This window comes from Branchiostoma lanceolatum, chromosome 8, assembly GCF_035083965.1.
Source record: "Branchiostoma lanceolatum isolate klBraLanc5 chromosome 8, klBraLanc5.hap2, whole genome shotgun sequence".
NCBI lineage: Eukaryota > Metazoa > Chordata > Leptocardii > Amphioxiformes > Branchiostomatidae > Branchiostoma > Branchiostoma lanceolatum.
The window spans coordinates 3,428,547-3,452,721 of NC_089729.1; the positions used below are offsets into that span (position 1 = coordinate 3,428,547).

At 41.8% G+C, this 24,175-nt stretch overlaps 2 protein-coding genes across 3 annotated transcripts; one reads left to right on the forward strand and one right to left on the reverse strand.

Annotated features, from left to right (window-relative positions):
- Window positions 1-1,513: 1,513 nt before the first annotated feature.
- Window positions 1,514-22,450, reverse strand: LOC136439979 (probable ATP-dependent RNA helicase DHX40). 2 transcript variants are annotated; one of them, XM_066435695.1, is made up of 18 exons: window positions 21,596-22,450; window positions 20,816-20,961; window positions 20,376-20,495; window positions 19,531-19,764; window positions 19,023-19,221; window positions 18,548-18,647; window positions 17,935-18,021; window positions 17,375-17,446; window positions 16,779-16,889; window positions 15,658-15,738; window positions 14,914-15,071; window positions 14,258-14,372; window positions 12,843-12,951; window positions 12,059-12,153; window positions 11,143-11,215; window positions 8,782-8,868; window positions 3,050-3,194; window positions 1,514-2,166 (listed from the first exon to the last, which is right to left on the reverse strand). In XM_066435695.1, exons 1-18 carry the CDS (start codon window positions 21,750-21,752, stop codon window positions 2,042-2,044), a joined length of 2,214 nt encoding a protein of 737 aa, XP_066291792.1. In that variant the 5' UTR covers window positions 21,753-22,450; the 3' UTR covers window positions 1,514-2,041. The 2 variants fall into 2 exon arrangements, with proteins under 2 accessions (XP_066291792.1, XP_066291793.1); XM_066435696.1 differs by lacking the exon at window positions 21,596-22,450 and adding an exon at window positions 21,468-21,535.
- On the forward strand, window positions 22,440-24,166 carry LOC136439980 (late histone H1-like). The gene has a single exon (XM_066435697.1). It carries the CDS (start codon window positions 22,475-22,477, stop codon window positions 22,997-22,999), a length of 525 nt encoding a protein of 174 aa, XP_066291794.1. The 5' UTR covers window positions 22,440-22,474; the 3' UTR covers window positions 23,000-24,166.
- Window positions 24,167-24,175: the final 9 nt, after the last annotated feature.

A 24,175-nucleotide genomic window follows, 5' to 3' on the forward strand; every position in this document is an offset into this window, starting at 1 on the left:
GTCGTTACTATTTGTTGTATACAAGATCTAGAAATACAGTGCTAGTGTGTCAGTAAAAACAAAAGCTCTCCGTTAAACGTCTGCTGATTTTCAGTTCTAAAGTGGTCTGTGTAAAGATCTGTTAATGGCTTTTTTTTCAAAAGGAAGCTGCTACTCCCCTTGTCACAGACAACCAGTGTGATTCTCACAGAGGGTACTCAGCTGCAGGATCGGCCCGGTGTACCCAGGGCAGGGCCCCGCCCCGCCAGCAATCCTATCTCTCCTGGGTCACTTCATCCGTCAATGTTTTCCTATCTTTGCACAGTGGGCGGAGCTGATGTTACAAGGTCGGTTGTTCCGTCACGGTTGAAAGCTGGGGCCACTGCCAGGCCCGCGGCAACCGCAGATTTCTTTACACACGGGGTCATGTGGAGGGTCAAGAGCTCCATGTCGATCGTGTTGACTGTGAACCTCGAAAAAAACGTCACGATGAATTGCATAGAGAGGGTGTATACTTGCTTAGCCAGTGAGGGAAGAGACCAGAGTTTGGCAAATTCATTTTTGTGTTATGAGCTGTACTGTATCTGTCAATAGCTATAGGTCTAGGACTTGTTCCAAATTTGATAAGAAGGAAGGAAAGAAGAGAAAAACTTACACATGTATCATCAATTTATGCAGTTGTTGGCCAGCATGCAATCATACTTATTTGTAGTCTGAAAAGTAAACCTTTCATCAAGTGTTTCTGAAATGTACTAGTATTTGGTGCTGGGAACAGGTAGCAATATTACAATATGAAGCAGCCTGTGTTATACAATTGTGACAGAAATATTGGTTACACGTGGAAAACTCAGCCCCAGGCTTCCCTTCAGGTTTTACTTTGCAGACTGGCTGACACAGTTTCTGAGGGGATCTTCCTCATCACTGGTTAAAGAGGCACATTCCACTATGATTACCCGCACCATGCACAACCGTGGGATCAAACTGGAGCTTACACCAAACACTCCTCTGAGCTGGCACAACAGAGTACACACACATCACCACAAGTTTGGACCTGATAGTAGCTTATCAGAAAACCACATATCACTACAGCCAAAACCGGGACAGGCTACAGGCTTGAGATGCTTACCACAAGGATCAACCTCACAAAGCCTGACAGAGAACCAATTACTCTTTTACATGTTAGGACATTGGTTTGTTTAGAAGCTTCCGTGACTGGCGTGAGTTTGGCACAATCCTTGGAGGTGTGCTGCGGATGGAAAGAGAAAGGATGGCTGCAATCCAAACATCCAAGTTGCTCAGAGTGGGTTTTAGTTGGGCAGGCAATACACAGATGTAACACTGGAGAAAAGATCTGGTATTGCATCAGCCAACCTATACTTATACTTAAGGGAATCTTCTAAATTGTTCTGAAGCCAAACTGCAAATGTATTCTACTCAACCTGTTTAACCTGGAACCATCTTGGCACAGAATCTTAAAAGGGGTTGACAATACCAACAGCCAGAGATAACCAACTCATTAATGTAAATGTATCTGTATGTTTGAAACTGGTTGATACCTTGTAATGTGAACAGAACATATACAATCAAAGGAACACCAGGAGTACACAAGCCCTCTGAAAGATACTATCTTTTCTTTTTCTTTTTTTCTCAGACCACTTTAGCTTAAATGAACTCAATGAACAGAAGAGCTAATCTTCCACTGGTCATGACAGAGAAGACAGACGCTACATGCAGTATTTACAGGTTCATTGTACCGGGGAAATTCCCCTAGCTCTTTTCGACAAGCACAATGAACAGTGCACCACGGCTTAACGTCCCGTCCTAAGGACTGCGACCCTTTCCGGTAGCGTGCATGTCGGGTGAGTGACACAGCCGGGATCGAACCCGGGGCTTCTAGTTCCAGAGCCAAGGCCGCTGACCAATGGACTACACACGCTACATACTGCACGCTACATACTGCACGCTACATACTGCATGTGAACACACTTTATTTTACAAATCTCAAAGTACATGTATGTACATTTATTTCAAAGGAAAAAACATGTGAGAGGTCAGACTTTTGTCATCTCTTGGCCTTCCCTCTGGCCTCCCTCCTCTGCAGGTACCTGAGTCGAGCCTCAGAGATAGAGGAGTCGTCGTTCCTCTTGGCAAGCTTGCTGACATCGGGGCTGGGGGAGCTGGAGGATTCTGAAACCACAACATGCAGAACGTAGTCACTATCAATAATAACAACAACAATTTTCAGTTTTTCAGCACCATGTTCTTCGCAATCAAGATTTGTTGTTGTTGTCCATCTTGAAGTGCACAGTGGCACTTAGGTCAGCAAGTTTAGGTAGCCGGTATAACTCTACAGGGAGGGGTTGCTAGCTCCCCTGCAATCGGTAGTTGAAAGGTGGTAAAAATCCTTCTTAGTTTCAGCATATCAAATAAAAGTTGTGTCACTTCTACGACTACCAAACAAGTTTCACTTCTATGGCTACACTCATGGCTACCTCATTGGTGTCAATTCTACAATTACACTCACGGCTACCACACGACATGTCTTTCCAATTTCGGTCATTTCTTGTCATGTGGACCATCACCGTATAGGGGATCGGAAACAGAATTTCCTTTTTGTGTGCAAATCAGACAAAAATCAATGGGTGTGTGGATGTCATCCATAAAATTTACTTGTTGTAGCCTTAGGCCACACCAATTTAATTTCAAAAAATCATGAAAACAGAAGGCTGGGGTGAAAATTTGCACCTGACCCTGTCCACTCCCTGAAATTGTGTGCACCAAAGTACAAACTTTCGTCTGAGATTCTGTTTTCTTGTTGATTTTCCAATCTAGCATTTTTTTTATAGAATTCCGTTAACCAAGAAATTAAAATGGTGTGGCCTTAGGCCCAGCCTTCTGTTTTGATGAATTTTTTTTTTCTAAGATTTTGTTTTTTTGGAAAACAAAAATCCTTTAACCAAGAAATCAAAATGGTATGGCCTTATGTATCATGTTAAGAATGTGTCACAGATGGGATTGCATGATGATGTAGTGGTTCCCATGGCCCGGAGTGAAAACTTGATACCAGTACCTTGACCTTCCAGAAGTGGTTTGTGTACATCGTGGTCCTGTGCAGTTGGCGTGGGTTCGTCAGCGATCAGCTGACAGCCGCTGAGGGAGGACAGGTCCAGCTGGTGCAGCTTGGGTAGCAGGTCCTGCACCCAGCTGTATCTGACCTGAAGTGACAGCTGTCAGTCAATGTATGATGCAATCATGGGAAATAAAAGCCATTTAGCATACAAACATACAGTAAGGTCACCTCAAATGGACAAGAATTATGCACATTTTGCCGGGAAAATTTTGTTTACTGTTACAGTAACATCTGAGTGACATGGAGTAAAGGTGTCTGAACCAGCACTCTGGAAACTGTCATTCTTGAAGATGAATATCATTTCCTAATGTCATGCCCAGCATATACTGTAGATAGACGAAAATTAATGAATATGATCTCAAGTAAATCCAGTAAACCCTTACCAAAGACAAACACAGACATTTTTAATCTACTTATGTCATGCCCCGACACCATATCTAAGTTCTTAGGCCAATACATATGTAACGCTTTACAAAAGAGAGCACGTATTGTAACAGACAGAAAGGTATAGTAATACTATATCAGTACGCCATTTACGCCCATATTCTTGTAGTTATAGATTTCAGAATAGAATAGTTAAGTCCTCATTGTATTGATTGTCTTGTCATTGTTGCCATACATTGTACCATGTACAACTGTTGAGCAATAAAGGTCATTCATTCTTTTCTGTCATTCATTTCCTGAGACAACCCTGACACAACTGAAGGATGTTATATAACATTGCAAAACCCAATTCAGAACCATGAAACAAAAGACTGGTAAAAGCACGTCATTGTCATGAAATAAGATAATCCTATTTGCAGTGTTTGAAGTCACCATCCAAAAGTGACCAACTTATTAGTATTCCTCTTCACAATGAGGTAACACAGTCTCAACGGTTAAGCACAATGACCTGCAGTGGACCCTTCTCTCTGAAAGGAGGAGGAACGCCCGCCTCACCTTTTTCTATAAGCTAGTCCATAACTACATCAATATTAACACAGATAGTCTACTGAAACCAGCTCAGGGGCGCACCTGGGGGAGCCACACGCTCAAATCTCAACAACTTAACGCCCGGACAGACTCTTACAAACATTCATTCTACCCCCGCACCATCTCCAAGTGGAATGCCCTGCCTGGCGCGGTTGTTACGGCTCCCACCGTTGAGTCATTCCGCGCCAGGCTGGAGGCCTGCCCGCCTTAGCCTGGGACCTCCTCCCCCCCTACTTTGCCCCTCGCGGGGTTATTTGGGGGTAATCGAAGTTGAAGTGAAGTTGCACAATAGGTCATTCCAGGACATCTGTCAGAAGCATGTTTAATCCTTCTGTTAATCAGGCCTTCCTGCTGACTGTGAGTTCACACAACATACAGGGCTCCGACCCTGCCTCAGTTCGCCTGACATCAACAGAATGTGGGAGATAGTCATCAGTCCTGAGTTATGGATGCAGATGCCAATTACTGGACATTTTGCAGATTTGGCACCTCCACTAGGCATAGCTATCTCTCAGTGTTGTTTTAAGGCAGTTGGAGGTTTGAATGATGTTACACTCTATTGAAGTTTGCTTTACTGACAGGGATTTGCAACTTTGGAAAATTCACTGTAAAACAGGGCTAGCCTGGATGGCAGACCCCCAATCTCCAACATATCTATCGTTTGGGGAAACAATATGTTAGAGATTGGGGGTCTGGCATCCAGGCTACAACAGGACCAGTACATGGCAGGAACTTTTCCACTGAACTGAAATTTCAAAAACTACTTTCACAACATTGATTGAAAGAGACACTGAACTCGCAGGGACTGCCTTGGTGAACACTTTGAAGGACAAAAAGTACTGGAGGACCGTTATCTCTACTTCACCAGATTTATTCTGATAAATGATGATGATGACATTTCAAAACATTGCAACTGGACAACTTTCACTCAATAAGTATTTAATATACAGACGGTCAATCTAGAAGACCAATAACTATGCATGAAGACATGGAGATGGACCAAATGGCAAGCACACTGATGACTGGCCTAATTGGTGCATCCCCTGTCCTTGACTGATGAACCCTACTCTCCAAGCAGAGGAAGGGTTTCGGCTGGTTTTTGACATGTTTCTAGGTGTTTTTGTCGGGCTTTCTACTTTGTCATCTTTTTTTTGTATAGCCAAGAAGAGAAAAAAAAGATGACAAAGTAGAAAGCCTGAAAAAAACGCCTAAAAACACGTCAAAAACCTGCCGGAACCCATCCTCTGCTTGGAGAGTATGATGAACCCTACATTACACCATGATGGCTAGGCTCTCTGAAGGGTACTTACACGGTAAAATTGCAGTGAAAAAAACGAAGAATTTAGACCACTCTCTGGATATGATATTGAAGTAAATAAGGTAAAAAGGAAGGTAGAAATAAACTGGATGGAGGGTTGTTCATACAGGAAGCCATGCTGTCCTCCTATGTAACAGGTCCTTTATATATGGCGACAACTGACTAGACATTGTACTTGAAACATGGCATTGACATTTTTCCCAATAGTAAATTACTGTAAATGCTGAAATATTCGCAGTGGTTTCATGTTTGCGGTTTTCCCTGCGACCGTTTCACAGCAAACTTAAAACCACCGCAAACATTTTTGTCCAATACTGTAGCAGTATGTGACTATAGCGTTGCCGCAAACTTAAAACCACCGCGAACACCCCATTTTTGCCTTAGCGCGAAATAAAAACCATGCGAACTTAAATGCATTTACAGTATGCAAAATAGAATGGTAGTAATAGGCAAATAACAGCCATGCTATTCAAAATGAATTACAGAGAAGCAATTCATAGATGGCTATTGCCATTCTATTTCTTCCAGTCAGCACCTTAAATTGAATGTGAGAATTCTTGATATAGTTTGCTGTCAGCTGTGGAGCAACCAGCACATGGCTTTGATTCTGCCCCAAGTCCGATTGACAAGCAGCAGAGACTTATTTATACTTTCTTATCATGATCAGGCAGTCTTTGGTAGGGAATAAATGGACCTGGAAATACTTGATACTGACCTTCCCTGCCACTAAGGACCCTGCCAGATCACCATAGCCTACATTTGCACTTCATCAAGACCTGTCATGTTTACACCATTTCCCCATGTGTTCCTACACACCAAGTCCTCTGAGCCATTGGAAACCAAACAATACCAGACAGAGACGTAAGCCAGGCAGTAGGGTTTGGGTTGGCGTTAGGAAGGGCATCCAGCCGTAAAAACTCTTGCTACAAAAAAGACTTGCACTTGATGAGGAGTTCTGGAGTGTATGAGGGAGCTTCAGGTATAAGCCTCAAACCTCTGCACATAAAAGAACCCTACACACTTATCGAGAAGAGTAGGGGTGACCCGGTGTGCTTGGCCAAAAACGGGAGCCGCAGCGAAGCCGCATTGCACTACTAGCTAACGAAAAAGCGTCATGCTTCGTCCTCAGTCTGAGGTTCGACCGCTTTACCTTAACTTTTTTTTACAGTGCAGTAGCATTACTATGTTTAATGCCTAAAACTATGACAAAGCTGAATCTACCCGAATAGGGCTGAACATAAACATTGTCACATCTTGCCACAGAAGTTTTCTTTCTCCACAACAATTGTTATTCCATTTTGATGAAAAAAAAACACATCTTTACTGTAGTAGGTTGGTACTTCCTTTCCCCACCAGTGGTTCTGCCCAGTGCAGCTCTCTGCTATCTCGCTCCACATCTTAATCATGCTTGACATGCCATAATGATTCCCCCTCCCACCCACTCTGGTGCCAGCCCTGACACAAGGAGAGCTGATGGCACATATATCATGTTCCCAAAATAATCAGGACAGGCCTGGGTAACAGGAGCCTCCCCTTCTGATTGACAGGAACAACTTTAGATCACAAATGTACACAGTGGCACATACTGCACCTCTGGGTCAGGCTTATATCTTCAGCTATCATGGCTATATGGGATCTTGGTTGCTCCTGCAATATAGTGCACATGGAATGGTAAGGAATGAACTATAAGGGACAGTAGGGGTGTGCTGGAGAACCATTTTCTTCATTCCTTTAGGCCACACCAATTTAATTTATTGGTTAACGGAATTTTAAAACAAATGCTAGATTGGAAATTCAACATGAAAACAGAATCTCAGAGGAAAGTTTGTACTTTGGTGCACACAGTTTCAGGGTGTGAACATGGTCAGGTGCAAGTTTTCACCCCAGCATTCTGTTTTAATGATGTCCTCGTGCTAAAATTTGAAGAAAAAAAAACATCCGTTAACCAAGAAATTGAATTGGTGTGGCCTTACCTCACAAGAACAGAAATATTTCCAGTGTTCCAAAGGGAGTTCAGAGTACACAAGTCATCCCCCCCCCCTTTTGGAAGAAAATGATTGTATGTAACTCGTAATTGTGTCATCAATTTTACAACCCTGATGGCTACACTGTGACCCACCAATTTTGCACAAAGGTTACTACGGTATTTGAGTATTCTTCAAAATATGTAAAACTTCTTCAGGCATACAAAATACAAGCTGTGTGCATCTGTATAGTATAAAGACTGTAAGTGACTGACTGTAAGTGCTAGATTTGGGGTGTGGTAAGACAGGCTTAGCCTGAGTACCAGCCTCCGTAGTGAACGCTGGCTCAAAAAAATTGAGCCAGCGGTCACTAGGGAGGCTGGTACTCAGGCTAAGACAGGCTACCATCATGTAGTCTGGAATCCAGACCTATTATAGCTCCGGAGTCTCTCTCCGCAAATATTTGCGGAGAGAGACTCAGGAGCTATAATAGGTCTGGATTCCAGGCTAACCATCATGGCACAACCACACAATGTGGCATCGTTTTGTTTCTTATGCTCACACGCACAGGAACACGGAATGTGACATAAGTCCGGGTTCCACCCTTCCTCAGCAGTGATCATGACCTTGCAGTCTGCTAACCAGTCGTTTCTCTACCTGCACATCTGCTTGTGATTTAGGTTATGCTGGCAGACTGAGAGGGATGCAAGATGTGGTATTGTTCCCATATACTAGTAGTACTGAAGTGAGTAGTAGCGTGAACAACAGTGTTAAATCAGATTGATATACAATACATGGATACACCATGACAAAAAGCAGCGCTGTTAGTTTGTTTTTTTCTTGTCTTTTCTAGTTTGAATGCTTAAGACCTGGAAAAGAATGCCAGCATGCCATTCATTTGGCATATCATAAGTTGATTGTTTCAATAAAACATTGTTTTTCAAAATAAAGTCTACAATGATCTAAATGTGGAGCTGATGTGATATATACTACAGCTCTCTCCTCCACAAGTTCCAAAGAGAACTCTTTTCACAGGTAAGACTAACATAAATAGAATGGGATACAAATGTACATGTAGTTGCATATCATCACAATACTACAGATCAATATTAAGAGGGCTGAAGACAACACACAAGCCAACTAGAGTTAAGTATTTGCGCCATATATACTTCAGGTTTACTATGTGAGTTTAGCGATTACAGGGTCTTTTTATAAATATATAAATTTTCTGTTTATTTGAGTTGAATGTGTGACAATTGTGTGACGATTTGTTAAAAATAGACTGAGAACGCGAACCCAAAAAACACCCCTCCAGATAAAATGATATGGCGACCCTGTGATGTCACAATTCAAGATGGCGGCCACCACACATGCCAACGGATCCAACAAAGGTTTTGCTATGCAAACCTGTAACTGACCGGGCAGACTGTTCTCATGTAGACCTTGGACGTCCACACCACCTCATGGAAAATCACCCAGTCCAGCTGAGACTCCTCTCCAAACAGCTGGAAAATACAACATGTACATCAGCCATGACGTCTGCAGTTAGAACATGGGCCAAAACATCTGCATACAAATCTGTAACATTGTCAGTTACTGCCAATAGTCTAGGTAAAGTGGAAGACGAAGTACATGTTATTGTAGACTGTACTTTGTATGGTAGCGATAGAATTATTCTTTTCAATTCTGTGTTAAGTAAATTCCCCTACTTCAGATACCTGAATAGTAAAGAGAAATCCATATTTCTTACAGCCTTCGATAAAACAACTCTAACTAATCACACAGCCTCCTACATTTATACAATTACCAAGAAACGAAAGGAAGTCGAAAGTTCTAGAGTATGCTGAATGTTTATATACTCATCAATATGTATATAGTTGTTCACATGTGACCTGTGCTTAGCCCAGTGGGGCAAACATGTACAATAAAGGTCTTCCTCATGAACCTATACAAATGTAGATGTAAGAGAGATTTCTATGTCTGTAGATACTGAAACAAATGAAATGTGAATAGTTTTGACCAAGTGTTAATGACACAGTATATCATTCTCTTCATTCTCATGAAAGGTGATGAGGAAAAAGCAGATGAGTTTACAGGCACATGCAATGTAACTGTTGTAAAGCCCCCCTCACAAATAAGAAATTCAGCTCGACCAACGTGTTGGCGAGCTTCAAATGTGCATTTTTGGCCGAAGTACGGCCGATGTCCTGTTGATTACGCGGGCTTCGGGCGATTTTTAGAAATAAAAGTTGATCCAAACATTGGCCTTTTACCAGGTTAGTTGATACTGACTTCGTCCATGTCCAAAAGATGGTACCATCTCATGGGGGATTTTTAGTTTTGAGTGTTCGACGGACGTCGCCCGAGATTTTCATTGGAAAATATGGTCGAAGCTCGAGCAATTTTGAAATTCGGCGAGCTTTGGGCTATCTACAAAGTCGGCCGACGCTGGCATGAATTGTGATGCTGGCTTAAGCATGAACATCGTTCATATGCATGTTCCTTAAACTTCTCCCTGTAGCCCTTTTGCACTAAATTTTTGGCACCTCATTTTTGTTGTTGTCTCGGTCAAAACAAAGTTTGCATCTCACAAAACAAACTGATAGATCTTGTGCGTTGTTGACAGATTTTCATCTAAGATTAAAATGTTGACAAAACAAAAGTTGAAATCTTGAGGAAAGTGAATGCACCATAATAGTCAAGGCCACTCCTAATTAAATTACAGAACATCCAAAATAATAAAGTAATTGCAAAGAGGTTTAAAATCAAACCTCCTTGGTACTTGGGACCGATGAGGAAAACATTTACTTTATCCAAACAATGCCTTACATGATATTGTGTTAACTGTACAAGATTTTGATCAACCACCAAATGGCAATCTTTCCTTATGTGACAATTCTAATTTGTCTTAAAGTACAACAATGAATCTTGTATCACATGATCAGGTCAAATCTTGTATCACATCATAGAGTAAAGTCATATGTTGGCAGTCTTACAGTCTAAATGAATTAGCATGATGAAAATTTTCTTTAAAAACAAACCTTATAATGTATCATTTGGAAATTTCACGTGTCTCCCAGAAACTGCATGTCTCCAAAACTACAGCAGTCTTCTGGAATGACTTTGATTGACATGTCTTGACCTCTGCAACCAAAGGTTATCTCTTGTCCTTGGCTGTCAAATTAGAACTATGGAGTTATGTGGGACATGTTTTTCCTCAGAATGGTGAATGAAATATTTGTTCTAAGACAGTGACCTAGTAACAAACTATACCACTAGTCTTCTCTATACTTTTAGGACTATTTCCTTCTTTAGTTTGTGAGGATTAATTATCCTAAACCATAGATGGTTCAAGAGCTGTTGTTTGAACTAATAGTCTTGCAAACTAACATTAAAGTTTAGCTGAAGAACTTCCTACCTTAAGTAATATCACCAAGACTGATCCCGAGAAGGAATTCTGTACTTGTTAAGAATTTTTGCTTTATTGTTTGCAAATTTCATACACTCAAACTGTCAACACGAAAGTTGGACTTGTGTCGTCAGGTAGTGTGCTTTCAAATTGAGATACAATGTTGTTGTATTGTGATTGTGTGGTTCTGTTTGGAACATATTTTCACACTGTGATTCTAATGTCAGTGCATTATCACGCGTGTGCCTGTAAGAGGCATTACCTCGAAAACATGTCTCTTTGCAGATGAATTACAACAAACAGAGTGTTGCATACTTCCCTGTGGCAGAACAGAAGAACTTTAAAGGTCATGTGTTACAATCTTACTCACCACTGAGGAAGGATGGATAAAGACAGTGGAGGCGTGGCCATCCATGGTTCGGAAGCTCCGGCCAGTGGCAGATCTAAGGAGAAAATAAACAATGCTGAAATTCTCATGGAGACTACTTTATCAACACTGAGTTTAATAATTGAAAAACACAGCAAAGATTGATGAAGGCAAGACAAAACATTGATGCTCCCTAACATGAATATCTAGTACTGTACCTACTAATGTATGACCAAAAGCTAAATACAAATTTGGAAATCCACATTACCAGACATCATGAAAAGGAACTTCTTCAGGGCTGTGGTAGAATCTGTGCTATTGTATGGTTCATCAGCGTGGACAAAGAAACTTGAGAACAAGCTTGACGGAACTTACACCCGCATGCTTCGGGCTGTGCTCAATACAAATGTAAATCCTGGAAACAACACCCCACTAAAGCGGAACTGTATGGAACATTACCATCCATATCATCAATCATACGAGAGAGAAGGGTACGGTTTGCAGGATATAGCCACAGAAACAAAGAAGAACTTTTTAGCGAACTCCTGCTCGGGGCACCAACTCATGGGCACCTCGACGGACCTACATAGACCAACTTGCTGGGGATGTAGGGGTGAGGTCTGAAGATCTAGACCAACTAATGGCGGACCGTGATGCCTGGAGGGAGAGAGCAGCCTTAGTCCGAGCAAGCTGCCTGATATGATGATGATGATGACTGGCACAGTAGAAAGGAGATTAGCTTTGCTGGCATGTATAGATGTCCTGAGTTTCATCAGTCAGTCAATGCTGGCCATCCATCCCCTTCCACTCCTCATCATCATATCTTACATATTAGTAGCTCTTCCCCTGAAAATATGTCTCCTGATAGTTTTGTGATCTGAAGCTGTTCTGAACACCAGTGGTTTAGAGCACGGCCTACCTCCTGGCTGTGTGGTTGAAGAAGCCGTCACACAGCGCCCTCCTCAGCAGCTCACTGGGAGAACCTGCCAGCTTCTGTCTAGGGAAGTCTGCAGACTGGACATGTACATGGAGGGGAACAAATGTCTTTGTTTGTTTGTTTGAACCTTTGTTTATTTATGATAAGCTCAAATCGGCACGCAGGCCGCTTTTCATTGAGGTCATGAGGGAAGAGGTAAGGGTGAGATACAATATAGCAGAGATACACAGTCATTTGAGTCCTATCGACTCTATCAACATATATCATTACTTTAACATCATTGACTCTGAATGGTATCTATAAACCACAAGTAGAACACATAATGATCATGTTTCAGAATAAGAACCATTCTCAGTTACAAATGTCATGAGTACCATGTTTATATCCATCTTGGGACTACCAGAAATAGGTTTTCTGGATCTGCTTTTTACTTCATCCTGAGTTTGAAGCAGCATCTGCCAATTGACATTTTTCATTGCCATTTTGATTTTGATATTCAGAAAGTTTCTGAATATCAAAATAAAAATGGCAATGAAAAATGTCAATTGGCAGATGCTGCAAAACAACTGTTGCAGATGCAATTTGAGAAGAACAAAGCAGTATGACAGAAAGCAATTGTCAGGAAATGTTGTCCTAAAAATGTGTGTACAAATAGTTTCACTCCCCCCCCCCAAATCCTTTGTGGTCTATCCCTGATAGGTTCAGAGTCTTAACGTTCTATTCTGGCAGGACCATTCCTACTGGGTGCACCCTGCCTTGTTCTGACCTGAGTTTGCTTGTCTAGGATCCCCTGTAGCTGCTGATGTATGCTCAGGGCCATCTTCACTCCTCTCCAGTGGATGTAGTTCTCTCTGCACCATCGAGCTGGGGAGTCACTGCATATGCAAAGTACTTCTGTCAAATATGTGTACAACATCTTATATTGCACTAAGAATATCAGGGTGCAAAATAATTTTTTGAGCCAGGTTGCCCATGTTGCAACCTAGGGCAAATGCTAAGTTGCACATCCAAATTTCAGGTTGCTCCAGCAACATTCACCAATTTCATCAAATCAAGCTCGTATGTAGCATATAATACTACTAATATTTCAAAATATAAATCAGATAGTATTGTGTTCCCATTGACCTAACAACATCTTGTTTAGCCGAGGGCAGTATGTTTTCGTCTTTTTCAGCTCAAATTCCACGATCTATGAAGGGTTTTGGATGGTTTAAAACGAAAAAGTGTTGATTTCTTTGTTTTAATTTAAGATTTACCGAATTTTATGAGAGTGACACTGTTTTTGTGAGCTTCCAGGGCTCCGATTGAGATCTTCGGCTCAAAATATAAGGTTGCACACTGCGCTACCTGGGTTTGGAATCAACATGCACCAACCGAAATATTGTTGCACTGTGCAACGTGCAACCAGGTATTTTGCACCCTGAATATCTAGCCTGATTTCAATCAAGCCTCCTGTAACCGCTCGCCGCCCTGTAACCGCTTGCCGCCTAGGGGACAGAAACCCCCGGACAGCTGGGGTTTGCGTGATACAGACTAAAGAATATCTGGCACAAAAGGAATATGGCGGAATAAAATGTCAGAGGTGCATGTAATGTAGTTGCTTGCTAAGACATTGTGCCTTGGCAGCATGCAGCTGCTTATATGTACTGTGCCACCTTATAATGGAGAGTTGGATATTACATAACACATTGACATACTGGTAACATATTCAGCAGCTGGGTATGTATAACAAGTTGATCTGGCTATCAGTAATAGTTCAAAAGAGACTCCTAGTGACTGACATCATTACTGCAACAGGATAAAATTGAAAGTGCTTAGGAATGTTTCGACTAGCCCCATCACCCTTGTAGTTTACCCTTGCTCCCACTGACTCGCTCACACCACAGACGTGACACAAACAGGATGGTACCCATGTTATGCTTCAACTGGAACAAATGTATAGTTTATGTAATCTCCAAGCAGATCTCCACGGTACGCCGAAAATCGTACATTTGTATATGCTAGCCAGAGTCCTATGGGGTGGACTGGAGCTTCTCTGGCTGACTGGAGCTTCTCTGGCTATAGCATATACGATTTTCGGCGCACCGTGGAAATCTGCTTGGAGATTATAGTTGATGTTCTTTGTTACCCTACCTTTCTTTACATTTCTGGAAGACAGTGAGCAGTGTGGTGAAGTCCTACCTTTCTTTACATTTCTGGAAGACAGTGAGCAGCGTGGTGAAGTCATTACTCCCTCCTGCCAGGTCAGCTAACCTCTGGTGACACTGTTGAGCCTCTACCTGCTTCTTTCCTTCACCTGTAAGTTGTGACATCATCATCAATAACAACAACAACAACAACAATATTATAACAAAACAGCATTCATGGAGTTAAAGGCACCCAGAGCATTTTATCTTTATCTTATCGGCTTGAAACTTGAATAAAAAAACTCCAACTTCTAGTCATTCCTACATATATTACTATACCATTACCTATCGGCATTACAGGAGCAAAGATTCGATGTCGTTGTGTGGTGAGAACTGTTATTTACATAAAATTCAAACAAGGTTGCAAGAAATAACAAAACATTATGCGAAATACAAATTAATATAAAACCAGAGTAACTTAGATAACATAAACATAATATCATATAACCAAATAAGTGCCTTGACATAATGTACTAATAACAAAACTTAATGGAATGAAATCAGGTTGAAATTAGGATTTGAATTTGCATATCAATGTTGACATAATGTGAAATCATATACTGTATTGTTCTTATGTTATGCTGTTGAGAGATAAGCAAAGTACAATTGCTTGTATAAATAGATCTCAAACTAGGTTACTACAGGTGTTACCAGGTCTGATGAAGACATTTTCCACAGACAACATGGCAGCGATGGGCAGCAGCAGGTCCTGACAGCCCAGGGAACCGGAGGAGATGACAGTCCTGGCCAGGCCTGGGGGCAGGGGGTACTGTACCAGGAGTCTCCCCAGGGGGGTCACACGTCCAGACCTGTTCATGATCATAGGGAACATACAGAGTTATGCTAGGGTCACATTTCCTAACCGGGCCCGACCGGGCTGTTTGCGGAAACGAAAAATCAAAGGGTATGCCCATAAATTTGCACAAGCTTTGCTCTTAAATAATTTCGGGTACATTTTGTGTTTTGTTGTCTTTTGTATCATACTTTTCGTTCCCAAAGACTGCCCGGCCGGGCCCCGGATTGGAAATGTGACCCTAGCATATGCATTAGCAGGGGCGACCGAGAAGACCAGACCTGCATCAAACATTTACAGTTTACAAAACTTCTGTCATCAAGGTAAATTCTGATCAGAGATGTTATTTGTAGTGAGATTCAAGAACAAAAGTAAGCAGTTATCTATTCTGAAATATAAGTTTACAATGTGAGCTTCTAACTCATTATATCTAGATCCGGACACCATCTTGAAAGTTTTCAAATCCGAATGTTCCGTTAGAAACTTAATATAAGCCACACATTGTACAACGCTCTGTGACATTTAATAAAGTGCCGTGACGAACACGGAATCAGTTATTTTAAAAAATTTTACAAAAGTAAGCAGAAGTTTGAAGAATGCACCTGTCAATGGCATCAAAGTAGTAGAGTTGTTTCAGTGCCTCTAACAACATGCGGTCCTCGGGTGGGTCCAGGTAGTGAAACCTGCAGTAGTCAGACGCAGCATGACGGAAAGAATACATAACTGTTTGATATCCCTCTTTTAGGCCACACCAATTTAATTTCCTGGTTAACGGATTTTTATTTTAAAAAAAAAAAAACTTTAGAAAAAAAATCATGAAAACAGAAGGCTGGTGTGGCCTTATCTCACATTAAAGCTGATCTTATACACACAAAGCATTTAAAATCAAACATCAAGGAGGACCTCCACCACCTCAACCTACACGATGTAAATCCAGAGGACAGAGGCACCTGGCGAGCGGCCACCAAGCTCCCCCATCAGCATGCAAGCACGTCAAACCCCCAGATGATGGGGAAAAGAAGACGATAAACCGGATAGTGAGTGAGTGAGTTAACAGGTGAGTATAGAGGCCATGAAATGTACAACCCCAGTTGATACAGGTGGGCTATGCAGCTAGAGAGCAGAGGAGTTTTTTTCTAAATTGTTGGAAGAAAATGTGCAATCTGGGGAGCTGTACCAAACTAAAATTTTGCTCAATTCATTCAGCCCAAAAAAAGGTACAGAAAAACGTCAAAACCCTGTCCTCATCAGAACCTTGCATCAATATTCTGCGGTTGTTATTTCTTCATTTTCACCAGCCATAGTCTAAAGTCTAACCTTGCTAGCTGCACAGACATGTGTCAAGCTAGTACAGACAGACAGACAGACAGTACAGATAAATGTGTCCAGGACATTGTGGATCTACCCATGCTCCCCACACATACAATGTACCTCTACTACAGGCAATCTAACTACTACTAGTACACGTATATTGGAATGAGGGCCTTCATGACCCTTTTACTTAGAGCGTAATCGGCCATTTTAATTTTACGTAGAGCGTTGACGACCACTCCATACTTTAGCGTAGAGCGTAGGGAGGCTTTTCTGAATTTAGCGTGGAGCGTAGGGAGGCTTTCTGAATTTAGCGTATTACGTAGCCGGCCCTCCGAATTTAGCGTAGAGCATTGTCGGGACCCCCCCATGCAGGCCCTCTGGAATCAGTAGACAATATAAGTCTGCCCACCTGAGGACGTTGTGAATGCCCATGGACTTGAGACTGAGCACCACACTGGTGAGGCTGGTCCGCTGGATCTCTGGCAACATGTCCTCGGGCATGCACTGGTCATAGAATTCTCTGTGTGGGAGAAAAATAACAGCTTGTACAGATACAAATACAGATTGAGCTTATGAATAAAACAAACAGGCAAAAGGGTAATCATTGGATATGCCAATGATGAATATAATAGAATATTGAAAATTGTGCAGTTTGATCAAGAATCACTTGACATGAATCATCACTTTCAGAGCAATGTTGCACAAAATATATAAAAAGTCTTATACAAGTGAATCTGCATATTGTGCTCAGAAAAACAGTAGGAAGAATACAATATTCATCCCCCTTGTCTGTCATGTTCAGATGTTCTGACTACGAAAGTGGCAAACCATGGCTCAATAGAGACCCCTTGTGGCCTACATTAGTATTGCAGTAGCTATTCTACTAAAATGATCATTACTGACTTTCAACTGAAATGTTTTGCCTGTTATGTTTTGTGAAGATGAAAGATAGGAAGTGTTTACCTGTTGTACAGTCTGTAACACCTGCCCAGTGCCTAACCTCACCTGTTGTACAGTCTGTAACACCTGCCAGGTGCTGTCCTACCCGCTCTCCCTGCTCTCTGGATGGCTTCTGATCTACAGTTGTACACACACACAGCATTGTAGAGACAGTCGGATGTACAGGTGACAGCATTTTCTAACTTTTGTTGGCATTTATATTTGCGAGGGGGCCTTACCTTACCTTTGATATTATGGGAGGATTTCAACTGTTTAGATTAGAGGGAAATTTTACTATTTGCACAGTGGAACATTGACTATCAAAATTTGGTTGCATCATTTTTACAAAGCAAGAAGTCACCCTCTCATTTTTGTATGATGTACATAAGCAATAATGCTAAGAAACCAACATGTTGAAGATACTGAAAAATGAGCATGTAAGAGATTTGAATCAGATATTTTAAAGACATGGACTGGCCTGAGCGCAGCACAACTGATCAGAGAGGCCGAGGACAGAACAGGATGAACATGGATCATTGTGATGTCATTGTGGCTGGCTGGCTGTGATGACGCCCCTATGACCACTGAAGTCATGGGTCATGAGTGAGTGAGTGAACCACACTTACCTGGATATGGGCACCACCTGAAGGGTGTCCAGTCCTGTCCTGGGGTTGTAGGATAGCTGCTTCACAAACCCACTGTCCACCACATACCTGAAGGAGTGTGGAACAAAATAAATGACAGACAGACATTACATTAGAAGAAAGACTGTTGTGTTTTTCTGACTGTCCTGTTTTCTGATAGCTGGGCTTCCCAACAGAGTGAATACTGTAATTCTTGATTTGTTAACTGTAATTTAATTTTAGTTGATTTAACTGTCACTCGTCAACTAGCTAAAATTTCCTCATCGCAAGTATTTGATAGCTAATATTTGAGACAGAATTTTTTGTTCCCACCGTTAAAATTAAGTGCCGTGACCTACTCCATTTTCCCCAAATCGCTATATTTTCCTGCCGCTATATTAAAGTGATTTACAGTACATTTTATACAAAAGATGCAACGTACTACGAAGAAAAACTAGAAGGCTCACCATCTTGTCACATTATCGAACTAAGAAAAGCTGCATACATACAGCCACATATCTAAATGTAGAGGGCATAATTTCAGAAAAGAGAACTGACACTTCGTATACAAGGAATGGATAAAAGTGGAACTTTTAGCAGATATAGTGAGCATTACCTAATGCCATCAATAGTGAGCGACGTTCCTGCGATATTCGTAGCAACAATACATTTCCTGACTCCCGAGTCAGCTGGGGAAAAGATCCTCTGTTGTTGTTCTGAAAATAAGATGACAATATTTCACACATGCATCCTACAATGTTTGACTACATGTTGCACCATTGAAACATATCCCTAACATCTCTAACAACTTACAACCATCCTCACAAACAGAGTAATTAATAAGTCCTTAAGCCCCCCTCTCACTGGACCCGCAGCACGCTGGCGGCATCGCTGCGTTCTAAACTGGATTTGTGTTACCCTTGACTTTATAATGGGAATATCATTTAAAACGTACAAATATGACCAAAAAGACAACAAAACGCACAAAGCTTAAAAAGATTTGTTTTTTGTCTATGAAATTCGTTTGTCAATTCGATGGGCCGGAGCGACGCCGCCTGTGTGCCGCGGGTCCAGTGAGAGGGGGGCTTTACCAGTCGGCATGGATCCATACACAGGCAGGATGAGTAGTGAGGTCACATCAGGGTCTCGCACGTCTTCCCTGTAGTCTAGTTCCTCCGACTTCTTGTACAAGATATCACAGGTCTTCTCGATTTCTGCCTGGCCTGTCAGGAACACGAGGATGTCTCCCTGTGACTGGTCAGTGTGGATGTCCATCACTACTCGCACCGCCTTCAGGGACAAAAAAAGGCTGTAATTTTGATTGTCTATTTTCAATAATGAAGGTTTTTCAAAGAGTGACTTTACCATATTTGTAATGCTTTTTTGATGAAATTTTGTACCTCAAATCTCTCCAAAAAGGACTTTCAAACGTTGCTAGGAGAGTCAAATCTTTTTCTTTGTACTACTAAGTTTCTTCATCAGGAAATCTCCCCTCTGCTACTAGTATTCTATTGATATTGCAGTAATCATCATCCATCAAACAGTGGCTGACACAGGTGTACAATTATTGAATGTATTTTGGAGAGGAAGAGAACTTACCTGACTACAGTAGCTAGGATTCTTGACATCTTCAGGCTTGATCATGTTACAGTAGACATCCTTCACAGGAAACAGCTTCCCGGGAATCTCAAACACAGGACAGTTGTTGAAGAACTGGGAGAACTTGCCGCTGTCCAGGGTTGCTGACATCACCACCACTTTCAGCTGATGTCTCCGTTTAGAGTCTTCTTCTTCCATGAGAAACTTTTCCTTCATCAAGCCAAACAAAATGTCCTGTGGAGACGGCAAGAACAAGATAAATGTATACACTCACTCACACTGAGTATCATCCATTGTTTCCCATCTTATAAGGGCTCAGAAGAGGACAAGAAATAGTCATGCTTTTAAGTACCAGAGTTGTCAGCCAAGGATTCATGTGTTCAAAAATTTGCATTTTCTGAGAACCATAGTAGAATGGAACTCGTTGTCATTAAGTACTGTAGGAGCATCTTCAATAAGTAGCTTTAAAAAACGGTTGCAGTCAGATATGCAATGACTAGGTGTAACAGACCATTCGGTGTAATATAACCAGCTGCTGCCGCGCCGCGTGCCTGCGAAGCTGGTGTGTTACGCCTAATGGCGGTTGTACCAGCTATATAGATACAGATACAGATATATATATATATATATATGTGCTTGCACTTCAGATGTTGAGGTTTGATGACAGATTTCCAGCCGCTTCTGTCCTGACATCATGGAGGTTTAAGATAATGGACGGTCAGCAAGCTATAAATACAAAAATACTATTGTGTATCTCTTTTTTTTAAAAACATTTATTGCAGGTTAAGGACTTATTACTCTACCAAGAGTTATATATACAAACATCAAGTTCAACCCAAACTCACAGTGTCCAGGCTCCTTTCGTGAGCTTCATCCAGAATGATGACACTGTATCTGCTCAACTGTCTGTCATCTAGAAACTCCCGCAGCAGGCAGCCGTCAGTCATGTACTTGATCTGTGTGTCCTAAAGGTTCAGGAGACAATGACAGCAACATTAGGCATTTTTGTGAACTTAAGACTAGAAATGTAGGAGGGTAATGTGTAGCCTGAGTACCAGCCTCCGTAGTGACCGCTGGCTGAAAAAAATTTTTTGAGCCAGCGGTCACTACGGAGCCTTATCTCAGGGTATGTAATGTGATCTTTCTGGAGCATTCTTCAGCCTTGTTCTGAAGAGGGATATGTGCTCATACTGACTGTAGAATAAGTGGCCTTTGATGACTTACACCAGTAATGTACATCCCACTAAGGACATTATAGCAGATCCCACCGTCACGTAACCCTTACCTGTGATGTGCAGTCATCGAACCGCACTTGGTACCCCACTTCCCTTCCCAGGGTGCATTTCATCTCCTGTGCTACCCTGGCCGCCACAGACAGGGCCGCCACTCTGCGGGGCTGGGTCACACCAATCATACCATGTTTACTAAATCCTGCAAAACAGTCAGTAAAACATAAACTGTTAGGACCGATATGATAATATGGAATTTGGCAAAGCCCAGAAATGTATCTGCAAGTATTAAAGATTACAAGACCTACACCATAACCACTATCCCTAACAAAAACAGAAGGCTTCAAACACTAGTAGTACATTGTATTTCTTATCTGAAATTGTCTTTTTCAAGGTTTACCAGAAAAATATTCATAATCATAGTTATTTCTTTGCAAACACCAAGGAGGTTAAAAAAACTACTTTGTAACCTCCTTGTTAACACAAAGCCAGACTAAATGCATATACTCTACTCTACTCTACTCTACTCTACTCTACTCTACTCTACTCTACTCTACTCTACTCTACTCTACTCTACTGTATATGGGGAGGGGGGGCGTTCATGATGACACTGAATGAAGGTAATGAATGAATGAATGACAATTTTAGAAAGAAATTCAAAAGTACATCACTGTAACCCATCTAACTTCATAAAACGATATCACTTACTAATGCTGCTTGAAATGTTGACTGCAAGATTGTGAGGATAAAGTTTGTCGGTCAGTGTAACGTGACGCCCCCCTCCCCAGATACACGCCAGGCTGCGCTTGGTGTTTACGAACGTTTTCCAAACGTACCTGCTTTGTGCAGAAATTGAGGAAGCTGTGTGGTTTTCCCACTTCCAGTATACCCAACAACAACAAGTGCCTTGGATCGGCGCACATCGGCGACAATGTCGTCCTGAGAGTCGTGGATAGGTAGTCTCCAAGCACCGGACCCCCTCCTCTCCGCCATTTTTGTTTTGGTCAGGGGCTGTTATGAAGTCTTGCGCAAGAACCTATCTCTCCCAAATTTAATACAGCATGCGACTAAACCACACCTGTGGCTGTATATTCATACATACATACCAAAAACGTCTCAATTAGAGAAATATATTGTCCCTGAGCAGGAAAAAAATCCGGTCCTTGCATGAAGTAATCGCACTTCGATATGCAAGTGTGCTGAGGGCACTGTTCGAGGCTCTGGGTTTGAAACGTCACTGTTTTGTCCCAAACTCATTTTTTGACATTGAAAACTCTACATATCATTAAGAAAATCTTTGCATGTCTGTGTATACAGAATATATCGGGAAAATGGTCCAAAAAACAATGTAATTCAACATTTACTACCTACTATCTTACGTCAATGTAGTGTTTTCTCAGTGTCCTTGAAATTTTCTTTCATCAAACGATATGTCATGGTTAAAATCAGACTAGGACAGATGTCAATGATATAGGCTATGCTACAAGTAAAATCAATCGACTCTGGAGACAATGGTTGAGCTGAAATAAACGTTTAAACTCGAGGTGGAAGCACAACTTCTGGCTCGGCAGCCATTTTCATTCAGCCCGGAGGACCATGGACCATCTGCTCTCTACGACGTCCGCAAACAGACTATATACTCAACACGTAACTTTCCGGACCATTCATTCCTGACATCATCTGATCGAAAGACTGTGATCTCTATTGCCGTAAACATGTCGTCTCCCAAGAAAGCCGCCGCGAAGAAGAAGGCTCCTGCCGCCCACCCTGCCGCAAGTGTGATGGTTACAACAGCCGTCACCACCTTGAAGGACCGCAAGGGTTCATCCCTTTCCGCCATCAAGAAGTTCTGCGCTGCCAACTACAAGTTTGACGTGGAGAAGAAGGCCTTTGTCCTCAGGCGCGCCGTGAAGACGTTGGTTGAGAAGGGCACCCTCATCCAGACCAAGGGCAAGGGCGCCTCCGGTTCCTTCAAGCTCAACGTTGCTGCAAAGAAGGCAGCGGTGAAGAAGCCCAAGGCGAAGAAGCCAGCGGCAAAGAAGCCCAAGGTCAAGAAGGTGAAGAAGTCTCCAAAGAAGGCCGCGAAGAAACCCGCTGCCAAGAAGGCGAAGTCACCGAAGAAGGCAAAGAAGCCAGCAGCGAAGAAACCAGCAAAGAAACCCGCTGCCAAGAAGGCCAAGAAGCCGGCGGCCAAGAAGGCCAAACCCGCCAAGAAAGCCGCCAAGCCCAAGAAGAAGTAATTTATTTCCCGTATCTAATCACCGGCCCTTTTCAGGGCCACCCATCCCCTCCAAAAAGAGCTGTACCACATTCATAAGATATACAATACAAATGAAACTATAGTTACAATAATATTCCTCAACGATTACATGAATATTATTCAACGATAAATGAAACTAATATTTAGATAGAAGACTCACTCGACTATGCCAGCTAAGTACTCTCCAAGCAGAGGTAAGATCCGGGGTATTTTATACGTCTTTCTACTTTTCCGTTTTATGTTGGGTCAAGAGGAGGGAGAAAAGTAGAAAGACGTATAAAATACTGCGAAAATACGCCGGATCTTACCCCTGCTTGTCGAGTACCAGATAAGCGTTCCAGTGTACATTACCAGATTAGAATCTACAAGCTGGGACATGGGCAGGTAAAGATCCAAAAAAAATTTGTTTAAATACAGTTTTGGCCGACACTATCCTGAGAATACCGCCCGTTAGCTTTGACTACTCTCCAAGCAGAGGTTGGGGAAGATTGTGACCGTTTTATCATATGCCCCGTTTTTTGTCCGATCTCTTTTTTGGTCACAATCTTCCCCACCAACCTCTGCTTGGAGGGTAAGCTTTGACGATATAATGTAATTATGCAATTAATCGCATTCCCCAAATGCAAGTGCACATACTTCACAGGTTAGTTTTACATTCATTGACACAAAGTTACATCGAAGTGCTTTATCGGACCTTGATCGGACTTGACCACAAACCCGTTTTAAGTGCGTTATAAAAACTAAATTATTTGGAATGTATATCCTAATCGCAAAGCAGATATTGGGACTGATAGTTATTCTATGGAGACGAAATCGATCAATAAGATTTTTTATTATCATCTTATCATATTATGTTGTTTTTAGATCACATCATTGTATTCTCATCATTTTATCGCTTAATTGTTCACTGATTTAAGATGATAACAACTGAAGTCGACACGCAACCATCCACACGTTTTTCTCTCCCAACATCTGGCTTGAAAGTACAGAGATCGTAAGTCACTATTTCCTGATTTATTTCATCACATAATGTTCTGATTTTTAACCCCAACATCTGCTTGAAGAGTAGAAGAACGCCCTTTGTACTCGCACAAAAGGCCGATTTGAGCGTGTCATGAATAAATAAATTAAGTTTAAAGCAAACTTTCCTATGATT

Excerpts from the sequence above, each read along its gene's own strand:
- LOC136439979 (XM_066435695.1), bottom strand. The coding sequence starts at position 21,752 with ATGGCGGAGAGGAGGGGGTCCGGTGCTTGGAGACTACCTATCCACGAC. Across the intron at positions 18,022-18,547 it reads CTCACTATTGATGGCATTAG|GTATGTGGTGGACAGTGGGT; the intron begins GTAATGCTCACT and ends ACACTCCTTCAG. Across the intron at positions 12,154-12,842 it reads TCCTAGACAAGCAAACTCAG|TCTGCAGACTTCCCTAGACA; the intron begins GTCAGAACAAGG and ends GTACATGTCCAG.
- LOC136439980 (XM_066435697.1), top strand. The coding sequence starts at position 22,475 with ATGTCGTCTCCCAAGAAAGCCGCCGCGAAGAAGAAGGCTCCTGCCGCC.